At 42.7% G+C, this 22,780-nt stretch overlaps 1 protein-coding gene and 2 gene segments (V, D, J or C); 2 read left to right on the top strand and 1 right to left on the bottom strand.

The window, feature by feature from the left end:
* Positions 1 to 2,957: 2,957 nt before the first annotated feature.
* On the top strand, positions 2,958 to 7,951 carry LOC109975618 (M1-specific T cell receptor beta chain-like). The segment is given in 5 exon segments: positions 2,958 to 3,110; positions 5,931 to 6,260; positions 6,346 to 6,369; positions 7,316 to 7,422; positions 7,749 to 7,951. Coding segments are annotated over 5 exon segments (555 nt in total).
* A 3,050-nt stretch (positions 7,952 to 11,001) lies between these two features.
* On the bottom strand, positions 11,002 to 15,817 carry LOC110003137 (dynein regulatory complex subunit 4-like). 2 transcript variants are annotated; one of them, XM_020658834.3, is made up of 11 exons: positions 15,688 to 15,817; positions 15,315 to 15,410; positions 14,398 to 14,595; positions 14,115 to 14,315; positions 13,967 to 14,021; positions 13,685 to 13,875; positions 12,872 to 13,024; positions 12,653 to 12,733; positions 12,366 to 12,569; positions 11,565 to 11,630; positions 11,002 to 11,458 (listed from the first exon to the last, which is right to left on the bottom strand). In XM_020658834.3, the coding sequence occupies exons 1-11, from the start codon at positions 15,688 to 15,690 to the stop codon at positions 11,387 to 11,389; spliced, it is 1,320 nt and encodes a 439-aa protein (XP_020514490.2). In that variant the 5' UTR covers positions 15,691 to 15,817; the 3' UTR covers positions 11,002 to 11,386. The 2 variants fall into 2 exon arrangements, with proteins under 2 accessions (XP_020514490.2, XP_020514491.2); XM_020658835.3 differs by lacking the exon at positions 15,315 to 15,410 and having other exon boundaries at positions 15,688 to 15,813.
* Positions 15,818 to 18,793: 2,976 nt separating this feature from the next.
* Positions 18,794 to 21,968, top strand: LOC109978571 (T cell receptor beta variable 29-1-like). The segment is given in 3 exon segments: positions 18,794 to 18,845; positions 18,929 to 19,224; positions 21,897 to 21,968. Coding segments are annotated over 3 exon segments (420 nt in total).
* Positions 21,969 to 22,780: the final 812 nt, after the last annotated feature.

Below are 22,780 nucleotides of genomic sequence, written 5' to 3'. Positions count from 1 at the left end.
GAGTTTGTGTTTGGTGTGTTCTATTCGATCTTTGAAGTCGGACTCAGGAACACTCTTAATTTTGGAAACTCAGGGCAAGTCCCGAGTCCCACTGTCTGTGATGTTTTCAGAGTTTTTAGAGTCCTATCTTCACTTTGTTTACATCGCCAGGACGGCCGGCTGACTCCTCCCCTTGTGTATAAAAGTTGTTTAATTGAGGGACTAGAGAGAAGAAGAATAACATACTGTACTCACTGCTTAACTGTGTTTCTAGATCACGCTCATTTCAGGTAAATTTACATGCAGTGTGAAGATACCAGCATAATAAAGATCGCTAGCATTAGCATGCTAACACAACAATGCAGCGCAAGTTGTTTTGGTTTCATGCTGGTGCTCAAGGGCGACATCTGCTGGATCATTTTGTACGACAAACTCGAGTTTCCTTTTGTCAGTGTCTTTGTATTTATTTTAGTTTCATAATAATGGACTTCTGTCTTCTCCTAAAGATCGGTGCAACATTAAGGCTTCTTTTTAACAACATTTAAAAAGTTGTGAACATAAACTTGAACAGCAGGAAAATAAAATCGTCTCGTGTATTCAAAGTGAGCGAGCAGCGTCGCCTCAAAGCTGATGAGTTCAGATAAGAGAGCAGCTGTTCACACACTAATACATCCAAACATGAACTGTTCTTCACTCCACGTTCTACTCTCAAATTTTCTATATCATTTAATTCTGTGTGCAGCCTGACATTATGACATTATGTTGTAGAGGTTAACATACACTGACCTCTAAAGGCAGCATCGGGGATTACAACACAAGCTGCGGTTAAGGTCACTGCAGTGTGTTGTCGATACTCGACTTTAAGAAAGAAGATTCAGGAGACTCAGATGTAGGACAGCTTCTTGCTAAGCTAGCTGTCAGACCGTCCTAAAGGCTCGGTGTTCATCCTCAAGATGATGCTAAAGTCAGGCCGTGTGACTCGACCACATACTGCTCTAATAAGATGAATGTCTTCTCACTGAATGTGAGGTTTCAAGTAAAGGCGAGCAGACTGTCAATCTGCAGAAAAAGACAGATGAGGAGAGACAGAGTGAGCTTGGTTGTTGTAGTCACAGCTAACCTCTATCAGTGCAGCTGTGACTGATGTCAGGCTGCAGAGAGAGAGAGCTGCTTGTCTGTACATCAGAGTAATAAATTGATGTATATCAGGGATCAGTTTTCTGCAAAAACATAGAGTAATGCATCCTTCAAAATGTTAAATCTCTGAAAACAGCGACCTGCTGCTGAAAACAAAAAATAATCAGAGAGGTGGCATAAAAACAAAAAGCTCAAAGACACCAAACTGTGACACAAAGTGGAGGGTCATGTAATCACAACCTACTCGCACATAGCTCGGTATATATATATATATTTAGTTCTGTTTACATCTGTTAGTCCAATCACGGTCCACTTATATCTACTCTTTTTATATTTTGTATTTTAAGTAAAGTTTAAGCTTTAAGTTGTATTTAAATTGACACTTTATATTTTAGTTTTAAAATGTTTCGTCTACCTGCACTGTTGTTAATTTACTGCTCTGTGTGACTTTGAATTGCCCCCGGGGAAAAATAAAGTTTTTTGAATTGAACTGAATCGTTCTCTTCATTGTGATTCTCATGAAATAACCGTCTTCCTCCTTCACAGCTGACAGTTTGTGTGAAGAGGTGTGACCAGCAGAGGCGTCCCTCCCTCTGAGCACTGATAATCTAACAAACATCAGTTTCCTCTCTTCCTTCCCTCAGCTTCTTTTCTTAGCTGTCACAGAAATAGCAGCAGCCGGCTCGTCGTCTCTCAGCAGAGCTGCACAGCTGCTCTCCCAGGCTCACCGAGATGGAGGCTGAGATACGGAGGAGCACAGAAACTAACACGCTGGAGGTTTTTGTATGATGCTTTCTCACCGTGGGGACAGGGAGCCACGGTGATACATTCCTATGGAGCCGCCGTACAAAAACCTCCTCCCATGAACACACAGTGAGCAGACTGCTGCGTGCTGCAGGAGAGCAGAAACACATGAAATCTGGAGGTGGACAAGAGGACAGGAGGCTTTAGCAGCACAGCGTGCATTCATATAGAGGAAACCTGCAGGAAAAGGTGTTTCTAACATCTTTAAGTTCACATGTTCACAGTCTGGATCTTTCTTTCTCTGCTCTTCAGAAACAACAACACTCATGTGAACTCTCTGAAGCTCATCCTGCATGTTTAAACCTCCTTCATCCTCTGGATCATCACTCTGAGCGACATCGTGCACATTCTGGGACCTTTTGTGACTTTTTGTTGGAGGAGACTTTCAGTGTGACACTGGAACTGAAGCTCACTTTGGAGAGGGAACACGACTCACAGTTCTGGGTAAGTTGGAGCTTTAATCACTGACGTTCACTTAAACAGACTTCAACTAGTGAACAAGTTGTTTTCAAGTCAAAGACAAAACATGTTGTAGTGAAGAGTCTGAATTATTGAGCTGAACAGAGACACTGTGAGCTACACTGAACCTGCTTACTTTGGCCCAGGAACCAAACTCTCAGTTTTAGGTAAATATTTCAGTGTTTCACTCTCTTATGATGGATTTCATGTTGCTGCAGAGACTCAGTATAGATGGAAATATGAGACAAAGCTTCTTACAGATTAGTGTGGCAGAGAAAGAAAGAAGAGTTTGATGCTCAGTGTTTCTGCACTGTGACAACGCTAACGAGGCGTACTTCGGCCCGGGGACTAAACTGACTGTTTTAGGTGAGTCTGGGATGATTCAGATGTTACAAATGTTTTAGGTAAGAGAAGCTTTCTGCAAACACAGTCTGCAGATCAAACTTACAGAGAGACACCAGGTCAAAGGTCAGTGTCAGCTCGGAGCTTTTTGACGTTAAGATTCAGCACTGTGTCAACAACGAGGCGTACTTCGGCCCGGGGACTAAACTGACTGTTTTAGGTGAGTCAGATCTTTATAAATGTACAAAGATAAACGTGATGAGACGTTCTCAGGATCCTGATATGTTTGGGTTATTATCAGTTCAGCTCAGAGCTTTTTGACATGAAGCTTCAGCGCTGTGCTAATTACGAAGCGTACTTCGGTGCAGGAACTAAACTGACTGTTCTCGGTGAGTAAGACTGTTGAATTCAGCTCATAAAAGAAGTTAAACTGAGTAAAAGTAGAGCCGTGTTTTGGTTTTTTGAAGAGGATCTTTGAGAGCTGCTTCCTTTGCATTGAAACATTTGTGAGATTTGAACTAGACGAGAGGAGGGAGCAGCGTCTGGTTTGTTTTGAGTCACAGACGACTTCACTGTGACTCTGGTTCTTCAGAGGCTCACTTTGGTGGAGGGACACGGGTCACTGTTTTAGGTAAGGAACTCATTCTTAACATGAACAGTCTGTGATGAAAGTCTGCAGAACAAACTCGTTCAGTGTCAGCTCGCAGCTTTTTGACATTCACCTTGAACGCTGTGTCAGTCAGTCAGAGGCGTACTTCGGCCCGGGGACTAAAGTGACGGTTCTTGGTGAGTAAAGGGACGAGATGGGATCAGAAAACTTCACCTGTCGCACACTTAGAACGAGAGCTGGAGGCCTGTCCAGCATATTTAATGGATAAGTGAACAGAGAAGTTAAACAGGTAACTACATGAAGAGGGAGTTTGTCTGACTCGTCATCATCAGCAGGTCAATCAGATTGAAATCTTTTAAAGTCTTTATGATCATGAGAGAAGTCAAAGGAATCATCTAGATGGTCAGAAGGTGACGTTAAGTGAAGGGAGATTAAAGTCTTAACGTTTAAAGAACGAGCAGAGTTTAGATTCAGCGAGCTCCAGATGAAGACAAAGAGAGTTTTTGTGAGGGTGGAAAGTCTCTGTGCTCCTACAGCGAGGCTTACTTTGGAGCTGGAACTAAACTCTCTGTTTTAGGTAAGAAAAGCCTCAAACAGAGCAGAACTCACTGGTTCTCTCCAGGTGTCCTCATTAAGATGCTTTAATAAGTGTACTGTTAGAGCTCATGTGTGACCATGAACAGAGTCCTCTCTTTTTCAAACATGTGAAGGACTTTCTGCTCACTGTGTGTTCATGTCAAAAAAGCAGCGTGGCGTTTTGTTCTGCTGTAAACGTTGAGAGCATAAATCAAACATTTGGCTGTGAGCCCGGATTATTCCTCTCACACAGAGTTCTTATCAGCTCTGTGAAACGCTGTGAGCTACCAGGCAGAGGCTCACTTTGGAGCGGGAACCAGACTCAGTGTTTTAGGTAAGACGACTAGAAACAGGACAGAATATATCATCAAGTCTGTAACTCCTCCAGGTCAGGGTCAAAGGTCGGATCTGATCTCATGCTCCTAAAGGATCTTAAATCAGAAGTTTAATGTCAGAGACGGCGTGCAGCTCAGAGGTCGAGGAGGTTTTTCTGCAGCTCTGTTTCAGTGTGAACTACGATCCTGCTTACTTTGGAGCTGGAACTAAACTCAGCGTTTTAGGTAAGAGCATCACAAAAACTACAGAATATATCATCAAACTAAAGTCTGTAACTGGTCCAGGTCAGGGTCAAAGGTCGGATCTGGATCTAATAGTCTGAGATGAACCTTAAATCAGAAGTTTAATGTCAGAGACGGCGTGCAGCTCAGAGGTCGAGGAGGTTTTTCTGCAGCTCTGTTTCAGTGTGAACTACAACGATCCTGCTTACTTTGGAGCTGGAACTAAACTCAGCGTTTTAGGTAAGACGACTTAAAAACAACAGAATATATCATCAAACTAAAGTCTGTAACTGGTCCAGGTCAGGGTCAAAGGTCGGTTCTGATCTCATTCTCTTAAAAGGATCTTAAATTAAGAAGTTTGTGCAGCTCAGAGGTCGAGCAGTTTCTCTGCAGCTCTGTTTCAGTGTGAACAACCTCGATGCTGCTTACTTTGGAGCTGGAACTAAACTCAGCGTTTTAGGTAAGAGACGGTTCAAAGTGTTGTTTTTCACCCTGGATCTGTTAAATGATCGTTGAGCTAAAGATTGAAGAAATCAGGATGTCTGTGGAACTGATGCTTTGACGTTTTCTGTTTGTGTTTGACAGCAAGACATTTTTAAAATGGATTTAGTAAGAAGTAGATGTTTAGATTTCCTGCAGACCGGGCGTCTTGTTTTCTTATAAATTCATATTTTTTGTTGCACTCCGGGTCTGCTGTCAGTTTGATTTGAAGGAGTCAGATGGTGTTTCTGTTGGACTGAAGTCTGCAGGTTGCACTGAAAGTATTCATGATGGATGAATCTAAATAAACAGAGAAGAGTAAAAACATCAGGAATCAGTAGGAGGGTTCAGGTTGTGGATTGTGTTTGAAACTTTAAACATGCCGCCTTCACTCAGCCTCTGAAGTCTGTTTCTGACCCTCCAGTTGTCGGTGGGCTCGAGCTCTTTTCCTGCTTACTCGTTAAAGGAAACAGACTCACAGTTCGGGGTCAGATCTCTGAGAACACGTTTTTAAAACCGAGTGTTTATCCGCTCACCGAGACGTGGACCTGTGTGAAGCTCAGAACAAAAACATCATGATGTCACTGTTTGTTTTTTTTTAAGTTTAAGAGCAAAACATGAAGTGAACAAACCTGCCATGATCAGGTTTCATTCTGGTCTTTATGTCCCCTCATGTCTGAGTGTTCACTGGAACATTACATTTATGTATTTGAAGTTTGTTCATGTAGATCTATCTGCAGCTTTACTTTAAAGAATCTGTTTAAATCCCTGTGAGTGTGAGATCTGCTCACTGTGAGCATCATGTTTGAGTCAGAGTGATTCTGTGTCTTTCTGTGATTCTGTGTCTTTCTGTACCCTGATGTTCACGTCCTCACTCGGCTCTGAAGACCTCAGATGAAACATTGGAGTGAGGTGTGACTCTTGAGGTTTGTTGTGGATCCGTCTGCAGCTTTAACTTGCTGATTTCTGTCCTCTGTGTTTTGCAGAACATGACGTCACTCCACCGACAGTCAGAGTTCTCCCAGCTTCTCCAAAGGAGTGTGGACACCAGAGTAAGACCATCGTTTGTGTGGCCAGTGGATTCTACCCGGATCATGTCAGCTTCTCCTGGACCGACAAAGAGGGCGAGGTCAGCTCAGGTGTGGCGACGGACAGCGAGGCCGTGCTGGAAGAAGGAAAGCCCTACATGATGAGCAGCAGGCTGAGGGTCTCTGCTGAAGAGTGGAACAATCCTGACAATGAATTCACCTGCACCGTCCGCTTCTTTGACGGGGACAAAACGGTCCCTTACTCTGCTTCAGTTAAAGGAATAGAAGGTAATAATCTGATTCTTCATCTGTTAGAAAAACAAACACAGCGACATGTTTCCTCGTCTGATTCTCGTCTCTTTTCTCCTGACAGCTGAAAGAAAAACCATCACCAGAGGTAAACGTCCACATTTATCGATATCAGAAGAATTGATTTGTTGTAGAAGCCGTCAGCAGACATGCATCTTTATGTATATTTAAGATCATTCCCTTTTCTCCCCTCATGACATCTTATTTAACCCCACAGCTGCAGAATCACAAAACAAACATAAGCCCTAATTAAGGCGCCGTTTCAAGCCGTGGTATTTACGCTGCTGAGACAGGTCCCCTTCTATCTGAATGTCGTTGAGGCGTAATGAGGGGACGAAGTGAACCCACCTCTGTACCGTCTTCAGAGGTGGTATCATGTTTAAAACTCCATTATTCTTCATTTTAAAATAAAATAAACTGCTCAGAAAAAGTGAATACCAACAGAACATTGCAGGGGATTTTGGCACATTTTTTTGGGGTGCTACTCATACGTTTAGCTGTGTTGCTCATTCCACAAATGCACAATCCTTACAAGTTATACCTCGTTGTAAAGGTGACTAATCAGGGTTTCCAATGATATAAACTACAACACCAATTAGTATTATTAAAGGTGCCAAATAATTGACCAAAATAACGTTTACAAACTTTTTTTGAGGCTTTTATTCTGAATGTTTGAACTGTCTTTAGCTGAGAGTGCTTTACTTGCTGTGTGCTTTTATTTTGAAATTAAGTAAGTGGTACCACAAACAGGAAGTGGTTAGGGATCCCAAAGTGAGGTCAAACAGCTCAAAGGTCAATGTGTGATGTCATGAGGTCAATGTGTGATGTCATAAGGTCAATGTGTGATGTCATAAGGTCACCACTATCTACGGTGCAGATGATGATGAATTATTCACGGTGATAAAACAGATCAGTAGGAGAGTAAATTAAATGTAAAGATGATTGTCCTCTCAGGGCTTCCGTATGAAACTAAGATCATGAGTTTGTTTGTGTTTTGCTTCCTGTCACTCATCTCCATGTTTGAACTCTTGCAGACAAATATCTGAAGGTCACGCAGAGCGCCAAACTGACGTACAGCGTGTTCATCGTGAAGAGCTGTTTCTACGGAGCCTTCCTCGCTTTTCTGCTGCTCAAGTTTCAGGTTTGTTCCAACTCAACGACTCGACTGTCGTTTCCTTTCAATAAAAAGTCTTTCTTTAAAGAGAGAATGTGGCGCCCTCGAGCACCAGCATGAAACAAAAAACAACGCGCTTTTAGGCCACGCCTCCTCCATCCTCCGTTCTCCTCCAGAGACACACCTCCACAGGAGGCAGCAGGACTCGAGCTTCTCCCTCATTGTAGACAGTCAGGACTCAGAGACACATTTACACAGGACAGACTTTATGATTTATTCATGTGTCACATGTCGATCATTCTGTTTTTAAGAGTGAATAAAAAGTGATGTGTTTTCCTTTCTGTCGCTCTCAGGCTGCAGACGGGAAACAGAAGAACTGAGAGCTGATCTGAAGTCTGAAGCGTCGACTCGGAGAGATTAACTTTGACCGTGTACAGAACGTTTTCTATAAAGCTGATAAAAGCTTCTATGAGCTCACTGTGTTACTTTCACTTCTTCTTCTTTGTTTGAGTTCATGACTGAATCTGTTTCTTTTGAATAAACGTTTGTGAGACGATCTGATTGGTTGTTTTTATTTTCCTTTTAAGCTTTAATCTGAGTGTTTTATGTATTTATTTAAAATATGGAGAGTGCTCACAAACATGTGAATATGACAGATTGTAGCCTCAGGCTGATTTCCATCTGAAGTCCCTCGGCAGGTTGGTGGTTCACAAAAATACAAAAGTACAGAAAAATAACGACAAGTAACGACCAAACAACATAAAGTGAACGTCAGCTGACAGAGACACAGATATACGAGCTTCATAAGTGTCTGAGTGATGTTGTTAAAAACACACCAGGATACAGAGACCTTCAGAGTCCAGGTTTCTGCAACAAGATCTAAAGGGGTAAACAGACGTGGATATTAGCAACACTAGCTCGGTTAGCTTCTGTCACAGCAAAAACAGTTCCTTTCTTTCAAGTTTTTTTGGCTGAAACTTAAACATACAGAGCTTTAATTTTGAAATTGCAAAGTTCATTCTTCCTGTTTCCTGCTCCAAAAATAAAATAAACAGTAAATGTTGTTACTGTGTCGAAGTTTACGAAATATTTATGAATATAAGAATCATTTTGTTTGTCAAAGCTTAACCTTAAATCTTCCTTAAATTAACAAAATAAAAGTCTTTATTTACTGTGAAAAGAGTTTTGCACATGATTATAAAGCTCTGGTGTAATTACTGTTACTCCAGTGTTATTGTACTGAGGTTAGCTTCACAGTTTGTATGTTGGCATAATGTAAGACAGACTTTTCAACGTGCTCTCAGGTCTGCTTTGTTCTGAGCCTCAGCTTCAGGTGACCCCTGAATGTGTCAGAGCCGGAGCCAGCTGTTCCATCATGTGCTCCCTTTGAAGGACTAAACGTGGACCGTCTGAGGGGAACCTCCCGGTCTCTCACAGCAGCTTTCTGTTTGATATACGCTCATCATTCAGTCGGCTCATGTAGGACTTTAAACACCAAACAGGTGAAGAGATTTCTTTCATTTGATCGTCTCAAACAAATCTAAAAAAATGAAGACAAAACAAGTTCCTGTCGTCATGACTGCAGAAAGAAACCTTTCCTCCTCCCACACTCAGCCTCATGTTTCCACAGTGGGAGGTATTTTTAGCTGCTCGCTTTATCTGCATCTTTTCTCAGAAATGTTATTTCTCCCCCACATGAAGCTGAAACACGCTCAGGAAACTTCAAGTTTGAGTCAGAAAATGTTGAAGAAGTTAACTTCAGTTTCTGAGTTCAGTTCAATCAAATGAATGTGCAATATGTGAAATCATTAAAAGTATATTAACATCAGGGCGCTGGTGGTCCAGTGGTTAGTGCGTGCGTCCCGTGAATGGAGGCTGTGGTCCTCCAGGCGGGCGGCCCAGGTTCAAATCCCACCTGTGGCTCCCCTCCCGCATGTTGATCCCCCCTCTCTCTCTCTCCCTGATTTCCAACTCTATCCACTGTCCTATCTCTCCATTAAAGACACAAGAAGCCCAAAAATAAATCTTTACAAATAAAAAGTATCTTAACATGATCACTAATAAAGTCGGACACTGAGTCGTTGTTCCGACTTGAGCAGGCGTTCTCATTTTCCCACGAGGAAAATCGTTTTTCCGAGGTGTCCGATACCACATGAACGCAGCTCCACTACCCTGTTCATTATGAAGCAGGTCTTGATGACCTGTTATCGTCCTTATTGCTGATTAATTAAGACCTGAGCCGGCGTTCAGACGCTTTAAGAACTTTGAAGACTCAAGTTTCTCCGTTCTGATTCTTTTTACACTTTGAACAAAAGAAGAATCTGATGACAGTTTACATCTGATGAAGAGTAAAAAAAGTATTTCCGTTGGTTCAGACTGGTTCAGTAAGAAGTACACGTGTGTGTGTGTGTGTGTGTGTGTGTGTGTGTGTCTGTGAGCGTAGCACAGAACAACAGGAAGTGTGTGTTGTGTCAGAGACGTGAAAGCTGCAGACGAGCAGAGAGGAGAGGATGTGGTCACAGAGCAGAGAGCACATCTCTCTGTGTGCTCACCACACACACCTGCAGCTACACACACACACACACACACACACACACACACACACACACACACACACACACACACACACACACACACACACACACACACACACACACACACACACACACACACACGTCTCTGACCTAGCAGCTGCTAAACTTCCATTTCTGTGTCAACTGAAGCTACACCATGAAAAGAGTCCTAAAGCTCCCTCACAGCTGTTCACCATCTGATGTGATGAGGGTCTAAATATTTACATCAATAAAGAAAATATGGATAAATAACACAAAACTTAACGTCATATCTTTATCTATCCTCTCTGTGAATGCTTAAATTAATTTTAAGTTTCTGTAGATATTTGATCAGTAAAGAGACTCTTTAGTTTCTACTTTCTACCTTCAGTCTCTTTTAAAAAAAATTATGTTTGTGCTTGCTGGTGTCACATAAAGAGGAAAGCGTCCGTGTGTGTGTGTGTGTGTGTGTGTGTGTGTGTGTGTGTGTGTGTGTGTGTGTGTGTGTGTGTGTGTGTGTGTGTGTGTGTGTGTGTGTGCGGTCTAACATCTGTGAGCTACATAATTATATCTCCTCCTGCAAACTCTTTTTTTAAAATGAATTATGGATCAAAAAGATCTTTAAGCTTCGTCTACATTAACCAGCAGATTAAGAAACACTGAGTCCGATATTCAAGTTCTTTTTCATTCTGGGATTTTTGCATTTGATCTTCTTCAAAGGAGCAGTCTGTAACTCTGACACCTAGTGTTTAAAACCGGTACTGCAGTTCAGATTCTAAACATGATAAAGAGCTGTTCCCCCCTCCTCTCTAGAATCGATGCTCACACAGGTTGTCATGTGGTGGACACTGAAGCTTCAGTGATGGAAGCGGGAGCGAGAAGTGGTTCAGATAGAAGTGATAACCAAACATTTAGTCATGCTTCTTTAAAATCACATTCATATCTGTGTTTTTTAAATCTAAATCCTAAATGATATACAGACACACACATGTAAATAATCTCTCTGGAGGATCGTTAGAGACAGAGTGCAGCGTTCACACCGGCTGAAGTACTTTCAGTTTTAAATAAAATGTTTTAATGTTTTTTATGTGTTTCACTGTTTGAGTCAGCAGGAGAACCTTTCTGAACTTCTCTGACTCTGTAGTTTCTCATTTCTGCCTCTAGAGGGCAGTGTGAGCCCAGAGTATGAAAGAGGAACTCCCTCCATGTTTCACAGGTGCTGCACAGTAATGTATTCATTCAACTTTTGTGATGGGATGAGCAGGGACTGACTCACTTTTGGACCCAGCCTCTAGTGGAGATTTGAGGAACTGCAGCTCCACATTTGTATTAAATGAGAATAGGAGAATGAAAAACTCTGATGTGTTTATGAAGGTGAGTGTGAATGATTCAGTTCTTTGATTCAGTGTTTTCATTTCAGACTGTTTCCAGAGGGTTCTTCAGAGCACCTGGATGGACACGCCCACACCTCTTTGCTTGGCTTCGTTGTGCAGCAGTAAATCCGTACAGGCCTGCGTGACACACAGAATTATTAGCATCAGAAACAACAGCAGCAGCAGCAGCAGCAGCTCATTGAATACACAGCAGAACTTCTCAGGACGTCAACGAGACACCTGCCTTAGAAATCAGAGCTCTTTCATGACGCAAGTCCTCGAGGGAATTCTTACTGCGGTCGAGGTTTTCCTGAAATCAGAAACAGTTTTAATGTCAGATAAGAGAAGAAGAATGTGATCAGACAACTGTTAGTTCCCACAGAGCATCCTGATTGGACGAGATCCATGAGATATAGGTGGGACTTTTCACAATGTGTATCCCTCCGCCTCAGTGAGGGTTCTTTACACGGTAGGTAACATCACAGCTGATACAGTTTGTCCTGATTCATCTGACTGGTTCCTCTGATTCAAACAACAACACACTCTTATTTATCTGTACTTGGACTGTATCGGGTAGTGTGCCCGAGTCCGCTTGAAGAGGTGGTCTCAGGTAGGATTCATGTGTCAGGGGTGCAAACTTATCAGGGGTGAAAAATGTGAGATGGATCCAAACCCCCTAGTGGGGTCCGGGGGTTAGAAGATGTTTTTTAAATATCAGCTTTAAAATGTGAATTTACAGACGATTTTAGCATTGAGACCGACTAAAGGAGCAGTGCAAACTATAAGAAAAACACAATTTCTTGTCGATATCTATGTTCTGTTCTTTTTGATAAACCTTCAGTGAAACATGAAAAACCCGTGCTACCAGCCTGGAGTCCCTTTTTATAAATGGGATGAATTTGCAGAACTGGGCTTACCATTGTGTACTTGAAAACGGTCTGCGAGATGTGAACACAACCGCTCAAACAAGGAAGTGGACCGCTATATGACGTCGTTCTAAACGGCTCCTGTCGCTTAGAAAACAATAGAGTGAATTTAAACAAACCTCAACTTGGTCCATGACTCCTCTCAGGGCCGTTTGGTCCACGTTAGAGGCCGAGAGCACCGAGTCGATCTGAGCCTGAGTCTTCTCCAGAACGTCCGTCAGGCCCTTCAGAACATTCTCCAGCTGCTCGTCTTTCAAACCGCCCTTCTGCTGCACGTCCCGTATATACTGTGTCTTGTACAGCTCGTCTCTCTCCATCTGAAGCTGTGAGACATGGAAACAGGAGAAACATGAACACAAACACTCTCAGGTTCAGAAAGCTGGACGACACTTTGCAGCTCTCTTACTTTGCTGAATATCTGTTTCAGCTCCTCGTGATCCTCTTTCAGGTCGCTCAGCTCCTTCAGTCGGAGCTTCTCTGAGTCGTTCTGTCAAAAACAGCGTTTCTAAAATCAGCCTGTGTCCGTTAACATAATGTGACATGTCAGGTTGTAGAGACACATGCAACAGCTTCCTCATCCTGTTCACTAAATCAATCATCCTCATGAGAACAAAAAAAAAAAAACCTTTTTCACAGGGAAGACCATTTTCTTTTTGATGGGGGTCTCCTCCTCGTTGGCTTTGGAGAGACACTCGTTGAGATGTTTGTTATCCTGCAGAACATGGAGCAGGTCCTTCTCCCTCACCTTTATCTCGTCCTTCATTTCTTCTTTTTCTGTCTTAAACGAGGCAATCAGAACAGAACGGGTCAGAGGTAGTGCTGAATGCGTCCTGCTCCACAGAAACAACCACAATGCAACAGAAGCGTTTTAAAGACACCAGCTCAGGCCCCGGGTCCACCTGGAGTTTTTGTCTTTTTTCTAATTGTTTTCAATGTGTAGAGCGTTTGCAGCAGCAGGTGGACGCCTTGAGAAAAAGCGCAGCGTCTTTTTTCCTGAGTGTTCCTCCTTTTTTGTGCGGCCGCTCTGAACGCTGAAGCTGAAAATCTTTCAACTTTTCAGAAAGGCGCTGTTGACGTCACCGGCGCTCTTTTCTCTTTTGATATTTCCCATATAGTTTTGCATACTGATCGTGTCTTGTCCCCTCATCGTCCTCGCTCCGTGTCTGATCGGGGAAAGAAACGATCTCAAATATAAAACATTCAGTAAAAAGTAACGTGACGCAGAGTCGGTCAAACAGCTGCTGTTGTCAACAGACCGTTGTCATAGAAACAGGACTTGCAGCGCTCGCCAGCGCTTTACAGCCTGGAGAAAACGCTCAGTGGACACAAGGTGTGAGGCTGTGGGACGTTTCAGTGAGCGTCTTTAAACTATTTGAGCGACTTAATAAATGATCAGATTGTTGTTAGTAGTTCGATGGCGTCAGCGTGATGTTTATACCTTGATTGTGACGTCAACAACCAACGTGTTGATGAGAGAATTCATCTTGCCGACAGCTTCTCTGTGGTCTTCTGCGAGGTTGGAGCTGTAGCGGTTCCAGTGATCTTCTCGCTCGGTCACTTCTTTCTTCATCAGGTTGTCCAGCTCTTGAAGATGCAGCTCCATGTTTTTATCATACTTAGCTTCAGCGTCTAGCCAAAGAGCACAAAAACAGAAATGACTACAGTCCCATTAAATGAGGAGTGAGTGAGATGTTACTCCATGTGAGATCTCTGTACTTACCCTTCAGTTTCTTCTCACAGCGGCTCTTTGTTTGGTTCATTTCTTCATCGTGTTTCTGTTCGGGATAAGAAAAGTCGTGTTTGTATCACTGCAGCGTGAAACATCTCACGGTGTAGAAATGTAGAGAGAATATGTTTGGACGACAAACCAGCTGGAGCTCCTTCACCAGGTCGGTGATGTCGAGCTCCTGCGTGTCCACCATGATGTCACTCATCGCCTCGTGCAGCTCCGCCTCCACTCGTTCTTGATCTGCGTGCACGGCGTCCGTGGAGACTAAAGCGTCGGCCTTTAACTCAGAAATGGTGTTCTGATGTTCACACAGGAGGTGTTTCATTTTCTGCTTGTTCACCTGGAGAGGACGACATAATCACATGTTAATAAACACTTCATCTTCTTTTCCATATTAACCTGACAGTGGAAGATGACCTCACCTTGATCTCCACTTGGTGTTGCCTCTCGCCCTCCTCTATCTCCTTCTCTGAGTTCCTCTGCTCAGCCACGGCCACCTCCACCTGTCTCTCTTTGATCCCCCCAAACATATGGATCTTGTCCCTCTCCAGCTGAAAGTAGTTCCTCTCCTCCTGTTCTCGATCCAGCTCCTCTCGCAGGCGGACGATGTGCTCCTCCAGCTGACATACAGAGACACATTTCAGCCTTTTCACATCTGATTATAGAAACCACACACGTCCTGAAGCTTTGAAAAACTGAGAGCCACCGCCTCAGATTTTAATCTAGATTTCTTTAGGGGAGCACTTGACATTTATTTACACATCAAAATCAATTCACTGTTCTCCTGGGGTTTTAATCAGTCTTTCTACAACATTTCTTCTGTGGCCCAGGCGGAAAGCAAACCTGGACTAGTTTTCACTCTTCAGCTGCACATATATTTCATAAAGAGACAGCTTCTAGTGTCCCACTTAAATGTTTTTCTTGACAAATAATATATTGAAAAAACTGCCTCTGTGGGGGTTTCTTTAAATCTTTATAGGGGGGACAGCGGGTGTTGTAAGATGTAACAAATGTTCCATGTCATGTGTGGCTTCTGAGCTGCTACTGGTCGCTTTAAATTTCCCTCAGGATCAATAAAATATCTATCATTTATCATCGTCTTTGGTAAATTAAGTGCAATAAATAAATATCAAGGAGTGCATATTAGATATAATGTTAGCTTTTGGTGTCTTGAGTGAATCACTTTGCGGGCTTGCTGCTGAAATGTTCTGAACAGAATGTTTATCCTCTGCTGGACGGGCAAATTAAATTAAAAACCAGCAGTTCTTTAGGAGACCACCCCCCCACTGCCCCCTGAGCTAACCCCCCCACATCACCCCCCTCATTGAGACTCTGTGACCTGCTCCTTGCTCATCTCGTCCTTGGTGAGGCCGTCTATCAGGGGGGGCGTCTTCACCTTTGGAGGCTTCTTACTCGAGCCTTTCTTTTTGGGTGGCTGTTAAAAAGTCAACAAAATTAAAACTACAAAAGTGTTTCGCTTCTTACTAGCTGTCTGTTTCTATAACATGATGAGAGCATGTGGCCTCAGTGTGTGTCTCTCTTTAATGTGATAATGACTCATAGAAAGGAACAAATGAGGATACAAACATTAGAGTTTAACACTAATGAGGCGTTAGCTGCGGTGTGGCTAACAGCTAACGTTAGCTTCTCACGGTTAATAGCGTTTTTAAATCTCATGTTAATAATTAAACTAAAATATAAACTTTACTCACCATCGTGTGTTCTGAGGAGATAACACGGACAGACCGGCGGGGAAGGTTTCACCCTTTGTAGGCAGCTTGAACTCAAATTAGCGATTAAAACTGTGCTGCGCTCTGAAAACATGCGCTGCCATGGCAACGCAATCACGCGGTTGCTACGCGACGAGGCGCTTCTAACAAAGGAGGGAGTTTTTTTTTTCTTCTAAAGTTTATTAATAGTCTTAAAATTATACAGATTAAAACAGCACAGAAATATAATGTTACAATAATGTTTGAACATAGAGGTGTAACTTTACAGCAAAGACAACAGAGGGAAATATTTAATAATATATATTATAATATAAAACTTTATTTATAGCACCTTTCTAAACACGCCCCCTGCAGGAACAGATGGGTGACCTCACTCAGGCTTGTCCGTTTAAATATACAGTCTATCATTGTAGTACATCCACAGTAATGAGCTGGACTGTGGCTGATACATGTGGAGCATTAATATCCTGAAGACTCATCTGAAGCACGTGTTGAGTGATGTAGATTAACAGGACTGAATGATGTAACATGTGTGTTAAGGGACCCAGACACAGACAGGTAGTAGGGCAGGCAGGTATTTATTGAAAATGGAGATGATCTGAAGTGGCTAATCGAGGCTGTCAGCTGAGCGTGCTGACGAGCATGCCAACAGGCCGGACGGAGACGATTCAGGAAAGACTGAACCTGCAGGAAGAAGAGGCAAAAGTTATCAACATGGAGGAAACACTGACAGCAGAAATTAAATATATTGCAATATAACTTTTGATCCAACATCGTTCAGCCCCACTCTGATTCAGCGTCACACATCCTTTGCTCACTGAAAGCAACCGCAGTTTCGTTTTAACACCAGCAGAGGGAGACATACTTTAACAAGCCAAACACTGGAACGCCTTCTGCTGAGGAAACATCAACAGTGTGACTCCTGCTGAGACAGTTAGCTGTGAAGGTTTCTGACAACGCCCCCCGTTCCTCTCCGTCACAGTGAGGTGCTCTGATGCTCTCACACAGACTAAACAGACTTGAGGAGGAAACAACATGATGTTAATACTGTTCATTATTTGCTTCAGTCATCATCCGAGTGTTAAAGGTGAGGAAGCATGCAAACAAAGTAAAGGAAGTAAAAAGCTGCACAGTAAACGTCTTCAGTATCTAAAATGTGTTTTAACTCCACAGGTGTCTCTCATTCCAACGATGTCAACCAAACACCTCCTTCCATCTTTAAGAGGATCAACGAATCAGTGACCGGAGAAATCAAATGTTCCCACAATATAACAAATTATGATCGTATTCTCTGGTACAAACAAGACGCACACAGAGCGCTGAAGCTTCTGGGAGTTCTCAATGTTCAGCATGTAAATCTGGAGCCGGACGTGAAAGGAAAGATCAACTTTGACGGAGATGGACGGGAAAAGTCGAGCCTCTCTGTTTCTAACCTTTCCTTAACTGACAGTGGCGTTTGTTTCTGTGCTGCTAGTCGACACAGTGCTGCAGATTTGTGTGCAGTCAGTACAAGAACTCCCCTTTCTCTGTCTGCAGACTCACAACACGTTCAGGCTCATCGACACCTGCAGTCCACACTAAGATCTGAACCACCATCTTTGAGGTTTTATCAACCTCTCACTCAGTTTGTACCTCGTCTGAGGACAAGTACTGACAGCAGGTGAACTGAGAAACAAACAATGACGTCACAACAAAGTGAAACTTCCTGGTTAAGATTGACGTCATTTAATCATTTTATACTAAGACCTTTTGTGTGAAACGTATCTCAATAAGCTTCTGATTTCTGTTATGTCCAAACAATTTTCTGAGAGATCACAGGTCACCAAATTATTAATTATTAATCATTATTATATCCTCGAGTCAAAGTTGACATATGAAACAAATCTAAAGGTTCTCCAGACTTTCCTGAGTTATTGGGCTGAAGAGGAACCCGGGATGTTGGTGTGGATGTGTAAAAATAAATGTTATGCAAAGGGGTGTTTCCATGCTTTCTGCACAGTTGAGTTCTGTCAGTAACTCAATGCACCTAAAAAAACATGACCTTGTTGCTAACACAAGTTTTTAAATCAAAGATATAAAATGCAGCGCTTCATAATGAACACAACAGAGTCTGTTTTTTTTTCCATTTTAATGTCAGAGAGTCTCGTTATGAAATTATCTGATTCCTGTTTTTGGATTTTTTTGTGAGTTGAAATAAATGAAACTGTAAATTTTGTTCATGATGATGTGTCGATAAAGGTGTTTCAACACGTGCACAAACATTCCTGAAATGTTCTGAGTGACCTGCATGTGTGAACGCCGACAGCCAACTTCATCCTGATATTACCCAGAATTCATCCTGCAAGCCCCCTACTAAAATGTCCGTGTGAAGTCTGGTCACGTCCATATATGAAAGCATCGGATATTATTCAGGATATAACATGTGATCTCTGACGTTTAGGTCAAACAACCAGTCACACTGTTTTCTGATACTATGAATACGTCCAATTACACGCAGCATTGATATAAAGATACAAATGTCGTCATATCATCAGATATGGCTCTGATGCTTCTTTTTAAAGGTTTATTTTTGGGCTTTTTGGGCCTTTATTTGAGAGATAGGATAGTGGACAGAGTCAGAAATGGGGGAGAGAGAGAGGGGAACAACATGCAGGAAAGGAGCCACAGGTCAGAATTGAAACTGGGCCGCCCGCTTGGAAGACTACAGCTTTCATACATGGGACATGCACACAAACCACTGCCCCACCAGCGCCCCAGACAGGGAGAATCTCTTGCTGTGAAGTGCATGTATGTGAACAGGAAACCCAGAGGATTTCAGGGGCGGACTCTCTATTTTCTGGAAATATTTAGCAGGAGTGTGAAAAAGGCTTCAGATTGATCGCAGGCTCCTGAATTGAATGTCATCAGAATCAGGGTTTTTTTTCATAATGAGTAGTAACTTTGGACCGGTTCACCTAATGGAGTGAAAACTCCCATGAGTGACAGCTGATTGCAGGTGCTGCCATCTTTGGTCTCTAGGCTCACACCTCCCACCTCACAGACTGTCAGAGACTCTTCTCTCTCAGATCATTCAGCTCTGAACACAACAATGATCACAGCTGTTCTGATCAAGCTCTCTGCAGCTCTGCTCTGCATCACAGGTACTCTACGTTATGAGGCTGAGGACTTACTGTTGATCACACAGAGGACCTTCATTTTGACATGTTGTTTTCCCCCTCCACAGGTGTAATCGACGGGAGTGATGTGAAACAGGCCGCTGTGCTGTGGGGGGACGAGGGTCAGTCTGCCACAATGACCTGTGAGCACACTAAAGATGCTACTTATTCCCAGATGTACTGGTACAGACAGCTGCCAGGAGAGACAATGCAACAAATCGTTTTTACGAGACCATCTGTCCCTCCTCAGTACTGGTCTGACTTCAGTGAGGACAAGTTTCCTGCAAAGAAGGACAACTTCTCGACTGGATCTTTGACTGTGGAGAAGCTGCTGCCTGCAGACAGTGGAGTGTATTTTTGTGCTGTGAGTCAACACAGTGAAGCAGGTGACTCTGACAGCTGTACAAATACCCCACTGATGAATACATGTATTAAAGACATCAGTGTTTGATTATCTATAGGGGGAGCTCTGGGTGCACAATAGTTCTTTCACAGGCATCAGTGTCCCAGAAAATGTGCAATGACAGGGTATCGATCATATTATGAATTTATGTCCTTGAAATGTGAAGAATCCAATTCAGAGCTCAAGTCATTTCATATTAAGTTTCCAATCATGTTTCAATTTGTTTTAAATTAAATCTTCTTGAGTTTGCCTAAGCAGCCCTTTAAAATCAAAGTTTCCGAGGCGCTGGGTAGCCGAGCAGTTATGTCGCCCACCCGTGTACGGCGGCTGTAGTCCTTATCGTAGCGGCCGAGTGCTCGAAGCTGACCGAGGAAAGCCTCGGGTTACGTAACATTTTATTGTGAATGTGTTGGTGGTGGTGAATGTTCAGTGGTTAAATAACTTTGTATAGCCTCACACATGTGACTGCTCACTAGTGGTGTAACGATGATCTATTTAAATTGACACATGTATTCTATATTAACTGTGATTTCAGATCTCACAGTAGATCACCGCATCCTGAAAATAAACTTAAAAAGATAAAAATCTCTTTTTAACACATTTAAAACAAATATTTAATAAATATCAGGCAAAGTGACATTAGTATGTTTTAGTGTTTTAAACGCACAGTATGTCAATTCTACCACCAGGGGGCTCTTAATCAAAACCATAACAGACAGATGAAGTTGGTGGGGAATCATGGGAGTGATTCTCTCTGCTACCCCCCCCGACTCCTCCCCTCTCAGGTCAGTTCAGTCTGTCGCTGAAACCAGACACAGAGAGGAGGAACAATGATCCGGATCATTCTGTGGCTTCTCTGCATCTCCTGTAGGTTTATATTCAATCTGTTTGATAATTATTATTCTGTGTCATCACTTCTGTCTTATAAAGTTTTTCTCTCTGAATCCAGGTCAGTCACAGGCCAAAGACGTCAAACAAGAGCCTCCATCGATATTTGGAAGTCCTGATGGTTCAACAACTATCAGCTGCAGCCATACTATAAGTTCATTTAAAGTCATACTGTGGTACCAGCAGCCCACAGGCAACTCCAGCCTTAACCTCATTGGATATATTCAGTACACAAATGCAGTCGTTGAAGATAAATTCCGAGAACGTTTCAATGTGTCTGGAGATGGCTCGAAGAAATCAGAACTTCATGTAGTGAAACTCAGACAGGCAGAAGACAGCGGCATGTATTACTGTGCAGCTAGTACACACAGTAACTCGACCTCCTCCTCCTCTCTACAAAAACCCTCAGTGATCATCAGCTAATGAACTCACAGATAAGAAGAGGGATACACCTGCATCTCACTCCTCTCACGTAGGCTGTGGCAGGAAACATGTCGGCTCGGGTGGTAATACAGTTGTAAGGTATCCCACGGTATTTAAAAATAGTAAAAGTTATCAGTTCCATTAGCCCCCCCCCCCCCCCCTTTTGCGCAATTCTCAAAGGCCAATAAATAAATAGTGTTTTTTTAGCTCCCCTGTCTGCGGGCTCGTGTTTTCAGTCGATCTTTCTGATACTGTAATGATTCTTTGAACTTGATTTGGGAAAGATGAAACATGTCCTCGTCACCTCGGTGTCAGCCTGTCTCTGCCACCGCGTAGGACAAGGGAGCAACTGCGTCCTGTAGCCTGCTCACCACAGAATTTAAACTCAGCGTTTTGATTCATATTTCATTCTTTTATTACTGAAAGACAAAAATGAAGTCTCTCACTTCTCCAGAAGTGAGACGCTCTCATTGCCACCGCCATGTTTGTTTTGCTGATATGTCACTTGGCTGAGGCCGCGCCTGCGCAGGTAGTAGGTAGCTGTCAGAAACCGGGGTTAGACGATGACACAGTGTGTTTCTTTCTGAGTTCTCCAGGTGGAAAACCGGCTTTCTTAAAATCCGGTTAAGGGCTTATCCACAGTTCCTGAAATCAGGATCTGATGTTTACATGCACAAACACAAAAAACAGTATACTTAAAAAAACCTGATCAAAACCTGGATATTCAAGTTCATAGCAGAGGCTGCTGACCATCAGATGTAACCAATCACATCCAAACACATTCACACACCAACGACGAAGCAGTGGGAGCAACTTTGTGTGTCTTGCCCTAGGACACATCAGACATGTGGCTACAGAAGCTGGGGATCAAACCCACGACCTTCCATGTAAACGCACCCATTCTCATTATAATGTTACTGTTAGACCATCAACTCTGAGGAGGCAACATGTTGACACAAAGATTACTTCAGGGAGGCACGGCCGTTTTCTAGTCCTGTTTTAGATATTTTTTAATAAAGGAATCAAAACTGTGACAACAAAACAAGAACAAATCCCCTTTTAAAGACACGTGGTGGCTCATTGTGTCGACCCCTCCCCCTCCTCCTCCCCGTGCTGCTCCTCCTTTACATGCAGCCAGTTCACTGACATCTTTCTTCTGAAGTTTTCATCAGTGTCAGGATCATGTTCAGACTCCTCATATTAGCTCTGACGTTCTGTTTAACAGGTAATATAAGAGCAAACTTGTGAAAACTGGACTATAATATTTTCACTGAGGTTTATTTTTAATGCTAAAGCTGCTTCTTTTTAAATGTCTCTTTCAGAACTCTCAAAGAGCCATGTTGATCAGAAGCCTGCAGCGCTGGTCATACACCCTGGAGAAAAAGTCCAGTTGACCTGCAACCACTCAAACAGTAACTTTGATATGATCCAGTGGTATAAACAGTCTAAAGGGAAACATGACATGGCTCTGCTTGGATATGTACGTTACTCTTCTGCAACTGTAGAAGATCAATTCAAAGGCTTGTATAATGTGAGTGGTGATGGTAAAAATCAGTCAAGTCTGATTCTCCTGAAGCTGAGTGGATCAGAGAGCGCCGTGTATTTCTGTGCTGCCAGTGAAGCACAGTGCTGCACAAACTCTCCGTCTTTAACAAAAACCAACACCACAGGAGACACCACCAGAACGACAAACAATAAACCACTTTGTGGATGACTCAATCAGACAGCTGGCCTGACATGAGGCAGATTTTATTCACACCCATAAGGGTGCACTGTTTCTCCGCAATGTTGTACAGGTGTGATCATTTAACCTGGGCAGCATGACTTTAATACACATGTCCACATTTTGTTAAAGATGATTGACAGACGTGTAACCAATAATCATTCAGCTGTTTCAGTAAGAACTTAAGAGAAAGTGAAGTGCTAAAATCTAGTAGAGTTCTGCATGGAGGGTCTGGGAACTACTGCCTACAAATAATAAAAAAATAAATCAAATAAAGGCCAGCAAATATATTTTTTTCAATTTCTCAATTTCCTGATCTGATAAAATACCTTAAATCTGTTATTGATTAAAAATAATGCCTTCTTAATTAAATGTACTGTAATGTATGTGTATGGGACACAAAAACACCATTTTTTATTTTGGCCGGTGTATTTTATCATCTGCCTGCCACCTTGGCCGATGAGTCAAAAAGTGATTTTCGGA

Source organism: Labrus bergylta, chromosome 18 (assembly GCF_963930695.1).
Source record: "Labrus bergylta chromosome 18, fLabBer1.1, whole genome shotgun sequence".
Taxonomy (NCBI): domain Eukaryota; kingdom Metazoa; phylum Chordata; class Actinopteri; order Labriformes; family Labridae; genus Labrus; species Labrus bergylta.
The sequence above is the reverse complement of the archived record's forward strand: the minus strand, read 5'-3'. Positions and strand labels throughout refer to the sequence as shown.

Bases quoted from the DNA above. Each gene is read 5' to 3' on its own strand.
- LOC110003137 (XM_020658834.3), bottom strand. The intron at 12,734-12,871 runs GTTTTTTTTTTT...TGTTTTTGACAG, and splicing joins TGGTCTTCCCTGTGAAAAAG to AACGACTCAGAGAAGCTCCG. The intron at 11,459-11,564 runs GCAGGTGTCTCG...TGTGTCACGCAG, and splicing joins AAAGAGCTCTGATTTCTAAG to GCCTGTACGGATTTACTGCT.